Genomic DNA, 19,596 nt, shown 5'->3' with positions numbered 1-19,596 from the left:
GCCGTGGGACTTCGAGGGTCAGGAGAAAGGGGCCACTGAGCACGTCCTAATGATGGCAGGCAGAGCACAGGGATGCAAAAGTGCTTTACTCCCAGAACTTCACCAGTGTGTGGACAGCACGCACCAGTGAGGATTCTGTCTCGGGGAATTCTGTCTCGGTGCCCAGCGCCGGGGACAGGGATGGAGCCCTCTGCCCAGCGTCCACACAGCTTCGCACTGGGTTCTGGAGAAAGACCGCGCAGCTCATAAAACCTTGGTCTCTTTCATTTTTCACTTTGCCCTGGGCGACCAGGACGCCTGCCCAGCACCGGGACGCGTCCGTATCCCCTGCCCCGCAAGGCCTGTGCCTTCCCCCCTCGGTGCAGCCATTTCCGGTGGGGAGAGGATGAGGGTCTGGGGAGCTCGGGGGGGACGGAGGAGGGCCTGTGGTGGGGTCTGGGGTCTGGGAAGGGCCCTGCCCTCACACCCCCCTTCCCTGGTTAAGGATTTTTTGCTGAAAGGGCCAAGGAAATGTTGGTATGACCCCAGAGGCCATAGCGTCTTTTCCGGGCAGCTTGGAGGTCACTTGTGTAGACAGCAGAGCCAGAGGGTCAGCTTCTGGGCCCCGCACCCTCAGCAGTGTCCTCAGATCCGGATGTGGAAGGTGCTAGAAAGAGAGGAGGGCTGTCTGGGTGAGGGCCCCTCGGTGGAACGCCAACAGGCCCCTGGCCCGTGCTGGACGGTCCCTTAGGGAGGGTGCAGAGGACACAACTGAGCAACTCCAAGGACAGGCAGAAAGCTGGACACCCAGCTGTCCCCGGGACCCCAGCCCCCAGCCACGGCCGCAGGGCCACACCTGAGGAAGTCGGGGGCCTTGGCGATCATGTCCTCAAAGTCGGCGAAGCCCAGCTTGCCGTCCCCGTCCAGGTCGGCCTCCTCGATGACCTTGTCGCACACGAGCACCACCTCGTCCTCGTCCAGCTCAGACTTGGTGAGCCGGGCCAGTGTCCGCGTTAGGTCCTCCTTGCAGATGAAGTTGTCTGTGTTGAAGTCTGGGGGCGGGTGGAGGTGCTCAGGCCAGGGGTCCCGCCCGGCACCCCACGGCCCTCAGCCCGTTCACTCTCCGGGGCCCCCGGACCCTGTGCCTGGCCGACGGGGGCCAAGGGGGCACAAGACGGACACCACATCCGCCAAGTCAACATCTATGACCCTGTCGAGTCCCCACAATGTCCACAGGTACAAACCTGGTCTGAGACACTTCAGAGTCTGAATCTGAGGCTTGTGGGGACACCAGGACCTCCCGGCCGCACCCCACAGCAGGCCCTGTGTCCCCCCCTCCCCCCCGGAGCGGAGGAAACTGAGGCCCAGAAAGGCCAAGTGACCGAATCCAGGTCTGAGGGTGGCTTGGAGGGGGAACTGGCCGCCAGCCGAGCCTGTTGGCCAGTAAGCACACCCTTCCCTAAGCTGCACCCTGCAGCCTCCCGCAGGTGCCCCACCCCCCGCCCCCCCTGCACCGCCCGGCACCACGGGCATCAGGACTCAGAAGCCCTTCGGAGGGAGGCCCAGGCTGGCCATTGCGCACAGAGCCGGGCACACGGTTTGATTCCGCTGCCCACGGCACAGCCGCACAGCTCAGAGAGGCATGTGATCACGGCAGTGACCCCGACATGTGCCCCAGTCTCCAGCCTAGCTCCCAGATGTCTGCCCTTCTTCCGCCCAGACCGTCCCCCACTTGTCTGTCCTGCAAATTCCCGTTGGTCCTTCAAGTTTCAGCTCAAACACCACCTTCAGGGGGCTTTCTAGACCTCCGGGCTCCTCCTGCTGAGCCCCCTGCACGGGCCGCACCCAGACGCTGACGGTGATGAAGAGTGTGGCTGCTGGGGGGACACCACGTGCTCCGCCTCATGCCCCCCCCTCACCTCCCACCAAACACAAGCTGATTGGCAGGTCCAGCAGAGTCCCCATTGTGCAAGGATGAAGCACTGGGGTCCTGCAGTGACATCCCCCGGTCAGCACTGGACCCCAGCGTCTCGCCGCTGCCCACAGCACCGCCTCTGGGACAGGCAGGGGTGGGACTCATCTCCGCCCCACAGGGGCGCCCAGCAAGCCCTGTGCAGATGTGCGGGCTGCTGGCTGGATTCCTGTGCCCGTTTCACGTGCACAAGCTGAGGCAGGGGTGGGGGGGTGGTGACCCTCGCCGGAAGTCAGGCCCTGATTCTCCCCAGCACCAAACCCCCTCTGTCCGGAAGCAGGGCAGCAAGGGACCTGCCCCTCCTGCCCGGCTGCGCCCCCACCCCCCCCGGCTGGCAGACAACAGCCTTCCCCGGGAGCGATGTCGGGGCCCCGGGACTGGAGGGTAGACGAGCTGCGGTCTTTCTGATGTGCGCACACAGGGGTGCATGCGTGGACCCAGACCAGGCCTCTGAAACGGACAAGCTGACTACAACAAAGTGAAAAAGCCTGAGAGGCCCGGGAGCCACCAGCTGATCCAAGGTGCTGGGACAGGAGGTCTGCCCACGGCTCCTCTGGTCCACGATGGGTCCCAGCCCTTCCCTGGGCCTCAGTGTTCCCTGAGGACTGAGGACCACCGGCCCTGGGCAGGCCCAGCTCAGGAGGTTCTCTCCTCTGGGGGTCCAGCGCCCTCTGGTGGCCGTGTGACCACTGTCATAGGCGGGGCTGGGGTGAGAAGTCAGGCGGCCCACCTCCGCCTCCAGGGGCCTGGGAACCTCCCTGCCTGGCAGAGGCGCCCTCCCCCGCCCCTGGTCTCCAGTTCACACCTCTAGGACGCCCAGTGACCTCTCCGGAGCCCAGAACTGTCCTGCCCTACCTGGAATCCTGCAGTGGCCCCGTAGTCCTGGGCACCAGATTCAGACTCCTCGGCTGGCTCCTCACAGCCTGTCCTGTGACCTCCCTGGGCTCACACCACCTGGGTGCGTCTCACCTCCCCAAGCCCGGCACGTCCTTGCCATTCCCTCCACTGGGCACGCCCACCCCCACTTGTCCTATCCAGGGACACCGCCCCGCCCCCAGGGAACCAGGACCTCCCTCCCCCCCAGGACCCCTGGTGCCCTCACACACTATCTGTCCCCACAGGTCAGGCACTCTCCCGGGGTCCCTCAGCACCCCACCACCAGCAGCGCACAGCCCGAGGGGAGCACCCCCACCACCAGCACTCAGCCCGAGGGGAGCACCCCCACCACCAGCACGCAGCCCCTGAGGGGAGCACCCCCACCACCAGCACTCAGCCTGAGGGGAGCACCCCCACCACTAGCTCGCAGCTCGAGGGGAGCACCCTCCACACCAGCAGTCCCCGAGGGGAGCACCCCCAATACCAGCAGCCCCCAAGGGGAGCACCCCCACCACCAGCACACAGTCCCTGAGGGGAGCACCCCCACCACTAGCTCGCAGCCCGAGGGGAGCACCCTCCACACCAGCAGTCCCCGAGGGGAACACCCCCAATACCAGCAGCCCCCGAGGGGAGCACCCCCACCACCAGCACACAGCCCCCGAGGGGAGCCCCCCCAACACCAGCAACCCCCGAGGGGAGCACCCCCACCACCAGCACACAGCCCCCGAGGGGAGCACCCCCACCACCAGCACACAGTCCCCGAGGGGAGCCCCCCCAACACCAGCAGCCCCTGAGGGGAGCACCCCCACCACCAGCACGCAGCCCGAGGGCCCTACCGTAGATCTTGAAGGCATAGTTTGCTTTGAGCTCACGGGGAGCCGACTCACAGAGCACGGAGAACATGTCCACAAAGTCGTTGAAGGTGAGGTTGCCCTCGCCATCCTCTGAAAAAGCCTCTACGATCCTTTCCTTGAAGGGGTTCTCCTGGAGGAAACAGCCACAGTGGTTGTGTGGGTGCAGGGTGACCCTGGACGAGTGACCTGACCCCGAGCAACCCTCCACCCCGTCCCACCCGCAAAGTGGGAACCACCACACCTGCGTGACTGGTTTGTGAGGGCAGACACAGCACGGAAGGTGTGGATGCCAGTCCAGGCACCGCACTTCGTGTCCCACCCATCGCTCAGACCTGCACGGAGCAGGGCCAAGGTGTGCTCCCCACTGCCCCAACGGGTGCACAGGGGTGCCTGCCACCATGGGAGGAGAAGAGGAGGCCCAGGGCGCAGGCAGCCCTTGGCTATGTGAGGTCAGGCCAGGGTCCTGCCACGCAGAAGTGGGGCCCCAAAGGCTCGGAGAAATGAGCCCGGACAAGCAGTCAGACCCCGGGCCTCGATCAGCTCCAGGGGGCCCCTCCTCCGGGGAGCCACACCCGACTCCTCCCTCTGATCCCAGGTCTCTGGGGGCTCATGTTTCCTGGAGCCCCCACTCCGTGCTGAGCCCAGGAGGCTCTGGAACAGCCGAGGGGCTGCTGCCAGACTGCCCACCCCTCCAGGGACCCTCTGAGCCGTGGCCAGGCCGGTGCCTCACTACCCCTTGGGACAGAGGCGCCGGAGTGGCTGCCACGTGGTGCCCTGACCCCGGGAACACACACCCAAGGGCTGGCAGGGGGCTGCTGGCAGAGTTGCACAGCTGTGTGGAGTTGTGCCCCGAAAGCCAACCTTCCCTACTGCGGGACTGCCCTCGACGTACTACAGGCAAGGAGCTCGTGAAATGAAACCTTTGTGTCAAATACCCATGTGGTGTGGCGTCCAGCAGGTACAGCCTCACCTGGGAACATGCTGCAAAACAGAATCTTAGTGCCCACCTGCTGGCCCAGACCGGCTGACCTTGACCTGCCGGCCCCGACCTGCTGACTCACACCTGCTGGCCCTGACCTCCTGACCTTGACCTGCTGGCCCCGACCTGCTGACCCACACATGCTGGCTCTGACCTGCTGGCCCTGACCCTGAACTCTTGACCCAGACCTGCTGACCTTGACCTGCTGACCCACACCTGGTGGCTCTGACCTGCTGACCCTGACCCTGACCTCCTGACATTGACCTGCTGGCCCAGACCTCCTAGCCCTGACCTGCTGACCCACACCTGCTGGCCCAGACATGCTGACCCACACCTGCTGGCTCTGACCTGCTGGCTCAGAGCTGCTGGCCCTGACCCTGACCTCCTGACCTTGACCTGCTGGCCCTGACCTGCTGACCCACACCTGCTGGCTCTGGCCTGATGGCCCTGACACTGACCTCCTGGCCCAGACCTGCTGACCTTGACTTGCTGGCTCAGACCTGCTGACCCTGACCTGCTGGCCTTGATCTGTTGGCCCTGACCTGCTCACCCAGACCTGCTGGCCCAGACCTTCTGACCTTGACCCGCTGACCCTGACCTCCTGGCCCAGACCTGCTGACCCTGACAAGATCTGCAGGCAGCCCTGTGCACGTTCAAGTCTGAGAAGTGATGGTGTGGATAGCCGTGCTAGAGAGGGTAATGCCAGACAGGGAGACAGAGGAATCTAGAAAAGCAGACATAAGGTCAGCCATGCACAGATGACCAGCCGTGTCACAAAGGGGCAAGCAGATGACACAGACTATAGGGCAGCACTGACCACCCGTATGCAGTCCCCACACATGTGGCGCATTTATTCAGAGAGTACAGGGGAGGAAACAGGCACAGAGAGGTCCAGTGATCCTCTCAGGACCACACAGCCACCAAGGGCTGAGCCGGCTTCCACCAGGTCTGGGTGCCTCCGCTGCCTGCCCCCCAGCCCACCTGCCCAGCAGCAGCGGCCTCTGTCGTACCCGGAGCTCTGGCATCTGGATGATGAGGCTCATGGGCACATGGACGATGGGGCTCTTCCTATAGTCCATGGGGACGAGGTTGGGGGCCAGCTCGTAGAACCGTGCGTGCAACCTGCGAGGGAGGCAGAGGGAAAGAGCTGGGCGGGGGGGGGGGGGGGGGGGGGGGGGGGGGTGCATCCCCTGAGTTCCTCTCGGCCGATGCTGCCCCACCTGCACCCAGCCCCCCGCTCCGCACAGGCCCCATGGCCTTGCTCTGAGCACAGGAAGTGGGGCCTGGGAGGGGGGGCAGCAGGCCCCCATGCTGATAACCGGGTCGTGTCCCCCACCCCCAGGTCTCCGTGTTCCCTCTCTGGGCCCCATAAAGGCCTTCTGTATGCCAGCGGTGTCGCCCCATTAATTCTGCCCTCGGCTGTGCACACAGGTGAGCTGCGCTCCCAGCTCTCAGCGTGGCAAACTGAGGCCTGAAGAGGTTAAGAGCCGTCTGTCCGGGGCCACACAACTGGAAGTACAAGGGACGTGGCTGGAACGAAGGCCCGGAGATCCAGGGCATTTACCCCTCCTCCCCAGTCCTTAAGCTGTCGAGCCCCGGCCGTTTGCTGCTGGGTCCCAAGCAGGCTCTGAGGGTTGGGTCTCTGGAATAGCCGCCGGCGGCACTCACGCCCACAGGCAGGCCCTGCCAGGGCCCCAGTCACTCCCACCTCCCACCCTGCCGGCAGCGGCAGCCCGGTCAGTGCTCAGGTGGCCCCAGGACACAAGCTGGCCTGAACGACTCGAGGACCCTCCAGGGTGTGGGACCTCCTGCCCCTAGCTCCCGGGGAGGCCCATCCTCCGTTATTCAGTCTTCTTCTGCCCCTAACATCTGGGAGAATAGCCCCCAAGTCCCGCCCCACACAAATGCAGCTCAGGTCAGATGAAATCGTGTCCAAGACGTGCTGCCAGATGGGGGGATGAGTTCAGGGGGCACCGACCAGGGGCTGAGGCGGGTGACCCACCCAAGGGGGGGCCTAGGACTCTTGGGAATTGGACTAAAGCATCCCCAGAGCCCCCGCCCTGCCTGGCCCACTCCCCTAAAGCCAGTGTTCTAAGTGGCTGGCCCACTGACACACCCCAGGCGCCCGCAACAGGCCCGCAGCCCTCTCCGGCCAAGCACTCTACTACCTGCCCGGTGCACACGTAACGCCAGCCCCGTTTAGCGAGTCCTCACTCTGTGCCAGGCTCTGGGTCGATTCCCCCGTGTGGATGACTCAGTTTAATCCCTCAACCACCCTGGGAGGCGGATGCTGGTGTCTCTCTCAGGCCGCCCTGGCTCCGCATGGGCGGGGTGAACGCAGAGCAAAACGCCATGAGGCCACTCCCCCAGACGCAAGTCCCCACGAACGTCCAGAATCGCACAGAAGCGCCACCACTGGGAAACACAGGGCTGGAGGGAAATCCCAAAGCCCGACCCTCGTCAGCAGATACCCGAGTGACAGCATGGGGCCAGGACTCTCCGCCAGGGGCATTCGAGGCCTATCTTCGCTCTCGCTCCGAGTTGAGGAAAAACCTGTCCTTGTTTACTGTCCCCAAACACAGAACCAGCACTTGCATATCACAATTTACACAGCTGGCTTCGCGTACTTGACAGACGTGCTAAACTTCTGTTACATTTCACCCTGCCCTTGACCTTTGACATGTGGGGTGTGATGCTGGGTGCCGTGGGCATTGCCCTCCACCTCCAAAGGCATGTAGGGTGGCCGCAGCACGAGCCACACGGCAGACTGAGGTCGGACCCCCACGGACCTCCCTATCAGCGAATGGGGGCTGTCCTGCTGTCCTCACACTTGCGGGGTCAGGGAGGATGGCATTAGCAAGGCCACCTGGCCCTCAGCTGCCTGCCCGCCAGGGGCACCCCACCAGGGAGGTGGGGAGAGGGCCGAGCGCTGGCAGACTGGGGTGTCCCCTGGGGCGGGAGGGCCGACTCCTGCCCTGACGCCAGGACTAAGGTGACCCTGCTATTTTATTTACTTATTTTTTCTAAGGCGGACTCAGAATTTGGAAGGCTGAATCACTGTGGGGAAACCGAACAGTCACCCCGTCCCAGTACAGGGCATGCTGGCCCTGTCCTAAGACCCCGGGGCAGAAGTCACACCTGTGCTGCTTCAACTCCCCGGAGTCCGGAGCAGTCGGGGAGGCGCCTCCCCGTTCATTTCAGAAACTTAGTAAGAACCTTGCTCGCAGAACCCGACGGGTGGCATCCAAAAGGGACCCACGACGCGCACACAGATGCAAAACTCTCGTGAAATATTGATAAATCAAGTCCCACGGTATTGAGAGAGTGACACATTCAGACCGTGTAGGATTTAAGCCAGGAATACGCCGTTGGACTGACCCTTCGAAAATCTGTGACTACGAATCGTATTAATCGGCAAAAAAATTGTTTTGTCAAGTTGGTAGCTACATTTATGACCTGATGGGTGTATGGACACAGGAATAAAGGCCAAAATATGCACCACACATTTATGCTGTTGGCCCCTGCAAGGTGGGGGCAGATAGGAGCGAGAAGAAGGGGCCAGCTTTCACTTGTCACTTCACCTGCTCCCAAACTGCTTGAATTTGTAAAGTGGTCACTAAAATATATTTTTAAGTAGTAATTTTATCAATAATAAAGCTTAAAATCCTCAGTAAAACAGAAACAAAGGGATGCTCTACCCCAAATCAACACCCCACACCACACCAGAGCCATCCCCAGAAAAGCCGGAGGCCGCCTATCACCACCGCTACACGGCATCGCCCCGTGACCGCTGGCCACGGTGGTCAGTGCGGGAAGAGACGGCATATTTAAGTATTGGAAAGGAGAATTATTATTTGCCAGAAAACCAAAAATAATCAGTTAAAAAACTATTTGAATGAGAAAGGGCTCAGTAGCCCTTTTGCACAAAATAGTTTTCTTTTTTTTAATGTTTTATTTATTTTTGAGACAGAGAGAGACAGAGCATGAGTCCGGGGACGGGCAGAGAGAGAGGGAGACACAGAATCCGAAGCAGGCTCCAGGCTCTGAGTTGTCAGCACAGAACCCAACAAGGGGCTCGAACCCACGAACCATGAGGTCATGACCTGAGTTGAAGTCAGCTACTTAACTGACTGAGCCACCCAGGTGCCCTCAAAATAGTTTTCTATGTACCAGCATCAGCCTATTCGAAAATAAGATATAAAAGACCTAAATCACAATAGGAAAAAAAATCACCCCCCCCAACAACAACTAAGTATGAAAACCAAGTGTGTAAAAAGATGTAAAGTATCTGGGTGGCAAGGTAAGTGCCTCTATTTCCTGTCTCCACATTTCTGCCAAATGAAGACGATCCTAACTGAAACCTGCAGCGGTTTGTTTGAGAACTTGCCGACCACAATCAAAAAGAATGAAATCTTGGCATTTGCAACTACGTGGATGGAACTGGGGGGATTATGCTAGTCAGTCAGCGAAAGACAAACATCACATGACTTCACTCATATGAGGACTTTAAGAGACAAGACAGATGAACAGAAGGGAAGGGAAGCGAAAATAATATAAAAACAGGGAGGGGGACAAAACAGAAGAGGTTCATAAATATGGGAAACAAACTGAGGGTTACTAGAGGGATTGTGGGAGGGGGGATGGGCTAAATGGGGAAGGGGCATTAAGGAATCTACTCCTGAAATCATTGCTTCGCTATATACTAACTTGGATGTAAATTTAAAAAAATAATTAAATTAGAAAACGAAACAAAGAACTTGCCGACCAGATTCAAAAGTCTGTGTGAAAGCACCAGTGTGGGAGGGGGGGCGGGCCTGAAAGAGGGCACCCGGGGGGGGGGGGGGCGTCTGCCCCTCAGCTGTGACAACAGAGTCTGAGGGGACAGCCGGTCACCTCGCGGACCAGAGCGGCACGGACACGGCGCAGCACGGGTGTGAGGACAGTCCACGACAAAGAGCATTTGAAATCACTGGGAGAAGCGGATTCTTCTGGAAGTCGCAGACTGGTTGGTGGTCCGCATTTGGGCTCAGCGCTCACGTACATATAATTAAATTAAATTGAAACAGTAATCCAAACTTGGGTTGCCAAAACTTACAAGTGAAAACAGGACACGAAAAGTCTGGACTGTTCCGGGCCAATGAGCGGCGGTTCCTGCAGAGTCCCCCGAAAGCCACCACCGCGTGGGTGGGCCCGACTGTGGGCTAGAACCCCGGGGCAGTCAGTAAATGACTGGGGGAACGGAAGACAAAGACGCAACGGCCAGCGTGACTGAGGAAGGAGGGAGACGGGACCTCACGCAGGGCAGCTGGCAGAGCAGATGGTTCAAAAGCGCTCTCAGGGGTGGGGGGCAATTTAGCAGTAAAAATCAAAAGCCTTAAGAATGTCTATACCAAGAAAGAAAGAGAGAGAGAGAGAGAGAGAGAGAGAGAGAGAAAGAGAGAAAGAGAGAAAGAGAGACAGAGACAGAGAGAGAGAGAAAGAAAGAAAGAAAGAAAGAAAGAAAGAAAGAAAGAAAGATCTATACCTTTCAATTCAGAAATCTGTTAGGAACTTATCCCAGGGGCGCCCGGGTGGCTCAGTCAGTTAAGCGGCCGACTTCTGCTTAGGTCATGGTCTCACGGTTCGTAGGTTCGAGGCCCTCCATCGGCCTCTGTGCTGACAGCTCAGAACCTGGAGCCTGTTTCCGATTCTGTGTCTCCCTCTCTCTCTGTCCCTCCCCCACTCATACTCTGTCTCTCTTTCTCTCAAAAATAAATAAACGTTAAAAAAAGTTTAAAACAAAAAGAAGAAAAAAGAAATTTACCGCAGGGGTGTGGGGCACAGCCGTGCTGTCACAAGACTAATTACAATGGCCAAGTGCTGAAACCTACGCGTCCAGCCAAATGAATTAAGGATGTGGCAAGACCATGTTTTTAAACCTATTTTTAAAGTTTGCTTAAGGAAAAGCAATTTTAAGCACATTATAAAACAACATGAGACACATTTTTGATAAACACAGAGGAAAAATACTGACACGATACACAGCAAAACATCAACGCTCATCACCGCCAAGTGATGGGGTTACAAGTAATTTTTGTCTTCTCTCGACTGGCTTTATTTCTGATTTTTTTTTAATGTTTATTTACTCACTTTGAGAGAGAGAGAGAGAGTGAGCAGGGAGGGGCAGAGAGACGGAGAGAGAGAATCCCAAGCAGGATCCGCACTGTCAGCACAGAGCCCGACACGGGGCTCGAACTCATGAACCGTGAGACCATGACCTGAGACAAAACCAAGAGTCAGATGCTCACCTGACTGAGCCCCCCAGGCGCCTCTGTTTTCGAATTTCTCTGTGGTCATCACGTATCACATATGAAATAAAAAGCTTAAAGTAATTAAAACAGAGCCCACAGAGTGTTCAGCACGTTGAGAAACCAAGGTACGAAACACTGACGCAGGGCAACACTCTGCGGTGCTAGCTTGAGGGCCTCTCTGCACCGGGGGGCAAGGACTCGGGTCCCCTCACCGAGGAGCACAGGCCCACGGGGGGCAGAGGGCAGTCAGAGTGCCACCTGGGACCTGCTAGGAACAGGGCTCCGCGTGAGGGTGGAAAAGGTCATGCGAGTAACTGAATCCACGTGGCGGTGGCGGGGGAGGTGGGGGGGGGACCGCCGATGGTTATCGTGACCCAGGGCCGCTGCAAGGAGAACCTGTGCTCGGGTTTCCTCCGCGCCACCCACCGGGCCAGGGCTGGGGGCAGCTCACCAGGCGGGCCGGGGCCCGGCTCTGCCGACGGCCTGCCGCACGCTGCCGAGCTGGGCTCCGGGCCCCGGTTGCCCTGCCTGGACCTGAGGTGTGAATGGCGGAGAGGGCTCACCCGGCAGGGGTGGTCAGTCCCTGGTAGGCTTCACTGGCCCTCGCTGGGGCCCAGAGAGAAGGTTGGAGAAAAGAGAAGGGGCCAAAATGGAACGCAGCTATCGTGGTTCCTCCAGGGGCCACAATCCCACGTGCTGCCTGCTCTCACCACCCCTGCCGAGGGTGCACGGGTGGGCCATAAAACCCCAAGCGGCCCTGTGTTGTGCTGAACACAGGGGCCTGCTGGGGGCGGGGGGACAGTGCAGAGACAGGGAATGACCCACAGCAGGCGCTCCATCCCCCGCCCCCTCCTCCTGACATGACCACTTTGCAGAAAAAGCACCGGGTCTGGTCCCTTGGGTCCCCAGTGAGTGTTAACACAGTGGCAGAGCCTGAATGAACCAGGGACGGGACAAGCAGGAAGGGGCATCCAGCGGCCAGAAGGGATCCTACCCGTGTCTGGACCCCAGGCCCGGCCTGGGCTCTGGGTCGAGCTACAGAGGCTGGGGTGCTGAAGGGTTCAGAGTTGGGCAGGCCAGGACTGCGGGGCATCCCCCCATCTGCCTGGGGCTCGCCACTTGCCAGGGGACAAGGGACACCCCAAAGACCTGCCATGTTTAGTCTAATGTCTGGCCTTCGTGCCACGTGCCCGTACCACGGGCAACCTTGCTGCTCTCAGTGAGACCACTGGAGGTGGGCATGGGGTGAAGCAGACCTGTGTCCTTGGCCCTGCTGCTCCTGGCCTGGAATGTTCTCTCATGGCCAAGCCTACTCCTTCTTCGCCCACGTGGTCTTCAAGCGCTCACTGGGGGTTACCAGGTGCTGCGCCCAATTACGGGGCGGGGAGGCTGGGGCCCGGCTGACTGCGACTTCAGGGGGAGCCAAGCACATGAGCCAGGAGCCCCTGGAGCATCCAGGACACTATAAGAGCAGTGACACAGGGGACACGAGCAGGACACATGAGCTGGGGTGGCATGGACGACCACGGAGGTGGGTCTGGAAGGGGGCACGGGAACGAGGTGGGTACCAGAGGTGAAGAAGGGGCCGCCGGGCAGCGGAGACAAGCTTCCGCTGCCAGAGCAGGAATGAGCCCGGGCCTCGGAGGACGAGCAGCCGGGGTGTGGCCTCTCCAGAGGCGGGGGCCCTGCACAGAGGATGAACATGGTGAGGCTTCGGTGAGGGTCGGTGCCCAGGACGCCACCGGCAACGGCTGTCGTTACGGCTCTGAGGGCCACCCCGTCCGGACGGGGTCCCCACCCCACACGTCATTCAAGTCACAGACCAAATCCCACTGTGCAAACACCGCGCCCTGGTGCTCCCGCCTCTCAGCCCTGCCGTGAGGTAAGTGTCCCCGCCCCCACTTTACAGAAGAAGCGAGGCTGAGGCTCGAAGCTTGCCCGGGGCCACACAGCTAGGATGCGGGAGTAGGGCCCAGGTCTGCTGATGCCACAGCCGGGGCTCGGCCCGTCACCCCGCCTCTCCAAGGTGGAGAAGTGGGGACCCCTGTCTACCCGGGGGCAGGCTGAAGAGTGTCCGGGGCAGAGGGGAAAGGCGGAGGGAGCTGCCCGTGTGAGCGGAGTGGTCAGGACAGTGACAAAGCACAGCTCGCCTGGGAAGCTGCTACAGGCTCTAGCCCCAGCCCGCCCATCGGCCTCCGGGGAAAGCGGTCCTGTGACCTCGCCGGCTTTTAACGCCACCTGGTAGCTCAGGCACAGGGCCCGTGAGAGGCCGGGCCCGGCATCCTGTGGGTCGTGCTCACTGCCTGGGCCTGGGGCTCCAAGGCTGCCAACCCCCTTCCTCTCTTCCCTCAAAGCCCGCCTCCTCCATCCCAAAGAAAGGAGTTGTCCCGGAAAGGGAAGAGCCCCTGGCAGGCAGCTCAAGCATGCTGGGGGCATGCAGGCCAGGCCCTTGACTTCTGGGCCTCCCAGGGCAGAGGGACATCAGGGCTGGAGCCAGAGGGCATTTCAGGGACCCCGAGTCTGACAGATCTCCGGACACGGTCAAATAACCAGCAAGGGGCCTGGAGTCAGAGGCCAGGTCTTCAGGCCCCACAGCCAAGTAGGGACAAAAGGTTTTCCTGTTACAAGGTCGCAGGGAGGATAAAATGAAAACGTGCCTGAAACGGCCCCCCAGAGAGCCGGGCACGCAAGACGGAGACACTTGGTTCCTGGCAGAAGGGTCTGGGCGCCGGGCGGGGTGGGAAGTTCTCCAGCTCACAGCGGCCTGCGCTTGGCTCCCGACAGGCAGATGCCCCCCTCGGTCCCAGCCCGTGCAGCCAGCCCACGCGAGGTGCCCGGCCCAGCTCCAGCGGGCGAACCGCAGGCCACACTTACTTGAGGATGTCCTTCTTATTGAAGAAGGTGCAGTCCTGTGAAGGGAAAACACACACACAGTCCGCCGCAGGGCCCACGCCCCGCTTTCCCTCGGGACCTCTCGGGAACCGCCTCGGCCTGGGCAGAGAGCAGCCTGGTGGCCGGGAAGCCACCTCCTGAAGCTGTGGCCTGGCCCAGGGAACTGCAGCATGGTGTGGGGGTCTGTGGGGCAGCCTTGGGGGCGTGCACGCACAGGCAGGGGGACGAGCCAGAGGTGGATGGCACTGACTTGTAGTCTGCTCTGTGGGACGGCGGGGAAAGGGGCTGGGAGACCAGTCAGGAGGTAAGGCCGGCAGGGTCTCAGCTGCAGGGGGCGCCATCCACACTGCAGCGCGAGATCGGTGCCCCGCGTCATGTGCCATGTGTCCCAGGCACAGAGATGGAAGGCCCCGGGCACACAGGCTGGGGAAACACCGGCATCTACGTGGCATCTGAAGCCACAGGAATAGAGGGGGTCACACGGGGAGGCGGTGGAGGCCAGGTGAGCGGAAGCGAGGGGAGGAGGAGGCAGGGGGCAGCGGCTAGGATCCTCAGGGTGGGGGCAGCGCTCGGGTCCTAAGGTCGCCCAGTTATAAACTGGTCTCCGGTGTCCTGCCTTGTCTGTGTGACCTGCCTCTGTCCACGGGCCGGCCTGCCTGGTGGCGGCGGCTGTGGTGTCTGGCCACGGTGTGACGTATGGAGGCAAAAACACCCCAGGGATGAAGGGCTTTTGTGCTTATCCTGGCCCTGGCCCCCCTGCCCTCGCCGCCGTTGCCCCTGGGGATGTGCTGACCAGGGGCTCACAGCCGCGGCCCAGGCTTGCAGCCAGCCAGGCCTGCCCCGCGTGAGACCCGGAGTCCCTGGGCACCGGCGCAGCTGTGCCGCACACTCAGGAAGCCCAGAGAGGAGGTGCCCGTGGGAGGGCTGGAAAGGGGGAGCCAGTGGGAACTTCCGGGTCCCCTGTCACCCAGTCTGCCGCCCAGGAGTTAGGCCAAAGGCCCGCTGGCCGCCCTGCCCTTCTCGGACCCCAGGGACTTGTCCTAGGGGGCCAGGCTTTGCCCTAGGCAATAGCTCCTCTGCCCCCACCCTCACCAAGCTCGGAGTCCCTGTCTCCGACTCAGGCGGGGACGGATTTCCTGAAGACCCTGGAGCAGGCCCCAAAGGCAGCCTAGCTGAGTCTTCAGGCACAGACCCTCCTCGGCCCCTCCCAACCTGCCTGGTGGGGGTGTCGGCATAACCAGGGACAGGGAGAGGCCCTGGCCTCCCCTCTTCCCCTCTGCTCTCCTTTCTCCCATGCCCTGGGTTGAAAAGGAAATATCTAGGTCCTGACCCAAAGGCCCTACGAGCGAAAGGACCCTGGTCCCTTATCACAACCACTTACACCTGTCTACATCAACCGTCCTCAAGGTGTGGTTCCAGGACTGGCCGCACCAGTATCACCTGGGGACTTAGTGCAAATGCAGGTTCTCAGGCTCCACTCCAGACCTGCTGCACCAGAAATTCTGGGGGTGGGGCCCAGGAATCCAAATCTTTCCAAGATGCTCCACCCGCAGTGATGCTGTTGCTAAAACGAGGCCCTCAGCTCTGGAGCAGAATCACCTGGGGTGGAGCCTGGCATCAGAGTTTGCAGAGACATTCCATGACTGCAACGTGCAGCCCAGGCTGAGAACCACACCCCACCCCGTCCGTGATCACCACAGGCCTGGTCCGTGGGGGCTCTGGTTATCCAATTTTGTTCAACCCTTGTCCCTAGCCCATGGTGGGGGGAGGGGGGGGAGGCAGGCAGGCATTATCTCCCCACTCTACAGATGGGAAAACCGAGGTTCGGTGAAGTTGAATAGCTTGCTCTAAGTTGCACACGCAGCCCAGAGGGCTGACTGCAACCTGGGGCTTTTGCTTCTTGACCGCAGTCCACAGACTGTAGAGTCCAGCCATGACCACGTCCACTGACCGTTTCATGTCCTGCCCCGGCCGTGTACTCCACATCCAGCGCCATGGGTGCTCGACACAGGGCTCCGGGACGAGGAACAGGTCTTCCCATGTAAGCCCTCCACACGCTTCACTGGCTGCAGGATGTCTCACAAAAGGCATTGGCCCTGCTTAACCGAACTTTCTCCTCGTCCTGAACACGTGGCAGCAGCTGTTTGTAGGTTTTCAACATTACCACCAGACTGCCACGAACCTGCTCACCCACTAACGTTTTGCTTTTTCTTCTGTTGACCTTGCTTGGACCTCATCCCAGGGAGGCAGCTCCTAGGGGGTGAGCGCGGCAAGTACCGTAAAGTCTTCTCAGGATTCCGGCAGTGTTGGCAGAGAATAAGGTTTTGTACTCAGATTCTAAGTGTCTTGTCTTGCCTTGGATCCTTGGGTGGAGACAGAGGAGGGGGTCCCCAGGTGAGTCACAGGGCTTGCTCTTAACTGAAAATGTGGGCTGCCTGTGAGACTTGAACGGCCAGAGGAGCAGTGGTGGGTTCTGAGGGAGGCTGGGAGCCCTGCTCTGCAGTCTGAGGAGTCTGGGAGATTGATCTGGAGGGCAGAGAAGTCTGGAAAGAAACCTGAACTTGGGAATCACTGGCACCTGAGGACTGGGGAAAGGGGGCCGTAACTGGGAGCCTGGCAGGCGTGAGGCTGGATGGAGCGCAGAGGGCGGGAGACTGGGGCTCTCAGGTTGCGTCAGCTCTCATTCCTCCCACCCTGCCCGGCTCTGGTGGAGGATCACAACCCAGCACTGGGACTGGCTCCCAAGTGTAACCCAACGCTAGGCTGGTGTGAGCGGAAACTCAGGCTCCCCACCCCCATGGGGCTACGCTTCACTTCTGGGCAGGGTCCGCCTGCTTGCCTGTGCCACCCCCCAGCCTTCACCCCCGTGCTCCCCTCCACCCAGACGCCTCCTTCTGGGCCTGCGGGGGCCTACCTTTCAAAGGCCCTGCTCAAGCACTGCTTTCTCTCTGAATCTTGCAGAGCAAAAGTTCCCCTTCCCTCCGGGTCTGCCACGGACCACTAGTACCCTCCTTCCCTGGAGCACATCGTACTCTCACGAGGCCAAGGTTGACCTCTCCGGGACAAAGAGCACACACAGGCCCTGCCCCCAAACAAAAGCAGTGAGCCTTGGATTAACGGATTCAAATTCCAGTTTGAGCCTGGACTGTGCCAGGCACTGAGTGGCTCCTCGGCCTTTGTCTACTCTTCTGTGAAATGGGGCTGATAATCCGCCCCATCGTGAGGATCCTAGAGGGTATCCGTTCCAATGCCTGGCACACAGCAGTGCTCCATGAATGTGGCTTCCTGGTCCTTCTCAGGGCCTCACATGGAGCTGATAACCATTATTGACGGCCAGCGTTTCCGAGGAGAAGGGGCCTCAGAGGATTCACACTTCAGGCCCATTACCAAAAGAAATATTCATGAAGGCAACAGGCAGCCACAGGAGACACTGCCGATGTGCCTCTCTCCCACAGCACACTCCAAGCAGTCCCCCTCTGACCAGGGGAGTCGGGCAGAGGCGTCCCAGTTGGGTCTTGAAGGATGAGGGAAATCTGAAGGGGCGTCCCAGAGCATGGGCAAAGGGAGGGAGGAAGGAGGCCAGCGACAGCCCGGGGGTGGCTGCCGCACACAGGGCAGGGAAGGAGCCCCGGAGGCTGGCCAGGGCCCCATCAAGTCAGGGGGCTGGGCTTCATCCTGCAACCACACAAGCCTCCCCATGGCAGAAGGGCTTCGGGGCCTCGGATCTGGGCAGTTTCCTGGCTCTGGAGGCAGCAGGTGCTAGGAGGGTCTTAGCAGGTGGCTGCTGGGGGCTGAGGGACCTTGCAGGGGGGCGTGGGAACGGGCACATGGCCTGCCTTCTTGCTCCAATTATTTCCATGCTGGGGCCAGAGGTAGAGACCCCAAACGGGTAAACAGGACACCCCCAACGTAAATCTGACTTGGGGTCTGATACACCTCACTCCCCACCCGGACAGGCCCCCAGGTCATTTCTGCTCTGCAGAGACTCATTCTCCTGGGCTGATTCCTGGGATCGGGGACCCTCCCTGCAGCCCACGTTTCATGACCCTCCAACTCCGTGCCAAGGTGGGCGCTGGGACAGGTGTCTGGGGAGGGGTTCGAGGCCAGCGAGGGGCCAAGAGTATGGAGGCTAAACGGGGATGAAAAGGAACGGCTACCGCGAGGAAAGCGCTATCAACGCAAGGGTGGGGAAACTGAGGCTGCAAGTCACATCCCAAGGTCACGCTCCTACCTGAAGGCAGGGGCAGAGTCCGAACCCAGTAACTGGCTTTGGGGGCCTGGGCACGCAGCCAAAAGCAGGGGAGGGCGGGCGCCGGCTCACCTGGTAGTTGTCCAGCTGCTCCTCCGTGAAGATGGTCTGCTTGTTGCCCATGGCGGTCGCCGCGCCGTCGTCCGGGCGCCGAGCCCGAGCCCGCGGCCACCCGGAGGCGGGAGTGCGACGGGAGCCGGGCGGGGAGAGGCCGGGCGACCCCGCCCCGCGGTGCGGTGCGCCCACCCCGTCAGGGGGCGGCCCCTTCCCTCCGCGGGAGGGGCTGCCCGGCCTCTCCCCGCCTCACTTCCGGCTGGGCGGGGCCAGGATTGGGGCGGGGCGCAGCCGGGACCTCCAGCTGGGCGGGGCCAGAACTCCCTGCTGGGCGGGGCCAGGACTCCTGGCTCGGCGGGCCGGCCCTCCGCTGCAAAGGATGGGTCAGTGAGTTGGCCTTTCTTTGCAGGTGAGCGGACCTCTGGCCTCTGCGCGGGGGGGAGGAGTGTGTGCATCTCGGGCCCTCTGGGTTCCTTAGCCGGACAGGATTCACTAGCCTTTCTTTGCATCTTTGGCTGCACACGAGACCGAGGAGGATTTACAGGACTTACCGTGTCCAGTGAAGTGTGACAAAGGCCAGGAACTTTTAAAATCTTTATTTATTTGTTTTAGAGACAGAGCGCGTGCGCGAGCAGGAGAGGGGGACAGAGGGAGAGAGAATCCCAAGCCGACTCTAGGCTCAGTGCAGATGGTCACTGGGCTCCATCCCACAATCCTGGAATCATGGCCTGAGCCGAAATCAAGAGGGTTCCTACACCGACTGAGCCACCCAGGCGCCTCACCTGGGACTTCTAAGCAAATGCCAAAGACCACAGCGAACAGAGCCACTGCTAAGTCCTTCCAGGAATCCCACCCATACATGTGTTATTTCCAACCCCAGGACGGTTGATTCTACTGGCATTATCTGCATTTTATAGGTGGGGAAACAGGCTGAGAGAGGATCAGTAACACTCCAGGTCCTACAGCTGGGAAGCAGCGGGACTGGGCTGGACTCAGGTGCTGACTCAGCCTGCTGTTCCACACCTGGACTTCCATGAACTCAGCATGTTATGCTTTAAAAATAGATGGTTCCTTTCTTTAAGCACGTGGGAGGCTCCACCCCCAGAGTTTCTGATTTAGTATGTCTGGGACGGCCCAGAATGTGGGGGTCTAACAAGATCCCAGGTGTTGCTGGTGCTGCTGGCCCCGACCACACTTTGAGAATCATCGCTGGAGGTTAGAGGCTCCGAGTTTGGCAGATTTCCCAGGTGTTTCTACATGTTCCTTTTACCTGAGGTTCCTGTTTGGGGTTTACCTAACATTTTGCCACCTTCAGGTGAGAACAGCAGCTATCTGCTAAACAGAACAAGCCACCCTGTTCAAATCCAAAGAGTCACGAGAGGCGATCAGAAGGGCAGGAAGCAATTCAGAAGACGTGCGATGGGGTCTCAGCCGTGGGAAAGAAGGCAGGC

At 60.5% G+C, this 19,596-nt stretch overlaps 1 protein-coding gene across 5 annotated transcripts; it reads right to left on the bottom strand.

The window, feature by feature from the left end:
* Window positions 1-66: 66 nt before the first annotated feature.
* CIB2 (calcium and integrin binding family member 2) lies at window positions 67-18,391 on the bottom strand. Of its 5 annotated transcripts, none has more exons than XM_019460492.2 (7): window positions 18,164-18,391; window positions 13,825-13,859; window positions 12,519-12,635; window positions 5,671-5,782; window positions 3,715-3,811; window positions 836-1,031; window positions 67-646 (listed from the first exon to the last, which is right to left on the bottom strand). In XM_019460492.2, the coding sequence occupies exons 1-7, from the start codon at window positions 18,212-18,214 to the stop codon at window positions 625-627; spliced, it is 630 nt and encodes a 209-aa protein (XP_019316037.1). In that variant the 5' UTR covers window positions 18,215-18,391; the 3' UTR covers window positions 67-624. The 5 variants fall into 5 exon arrangements, with proteins under 5 accessions (XP_019316037.1, XP_019316036.1, XP_019316039.1 ...); XM_019460491.2 differs by having other exon boundaries at window positions 3,664-3,811; window positions 18,164-18,386; XM_019460494.2 differs by lacking the exon at window positions 12,519-12,635 and having other exon boundaries at window positions 3,664-3,811; window positions 18,164-18,380.
* Between the last annotated feature and the right edge of the window lie 1,205 nt (window positions 18,392-19,596).

The sequence above is a fragment of the Panthera pardus genome, unplaced genomic scaffold, assembly GCF_024362965.1.
Source record: "Panthera pardus isolate Hobbes unplaced genomic scaffold, ASM2436296v1 HiC_scaffold_23, whole genome shotgun sequence".
NCBI lineage: Eukaryota > Metazoa > Chordata > Mammalia > Carnivora > Felidae > Panthera > Panthera pardus.
Note: the sequence above shows the minus strand (reverse complement) of the source record. Positions and strands in the feature narration are given on the sequence as shown.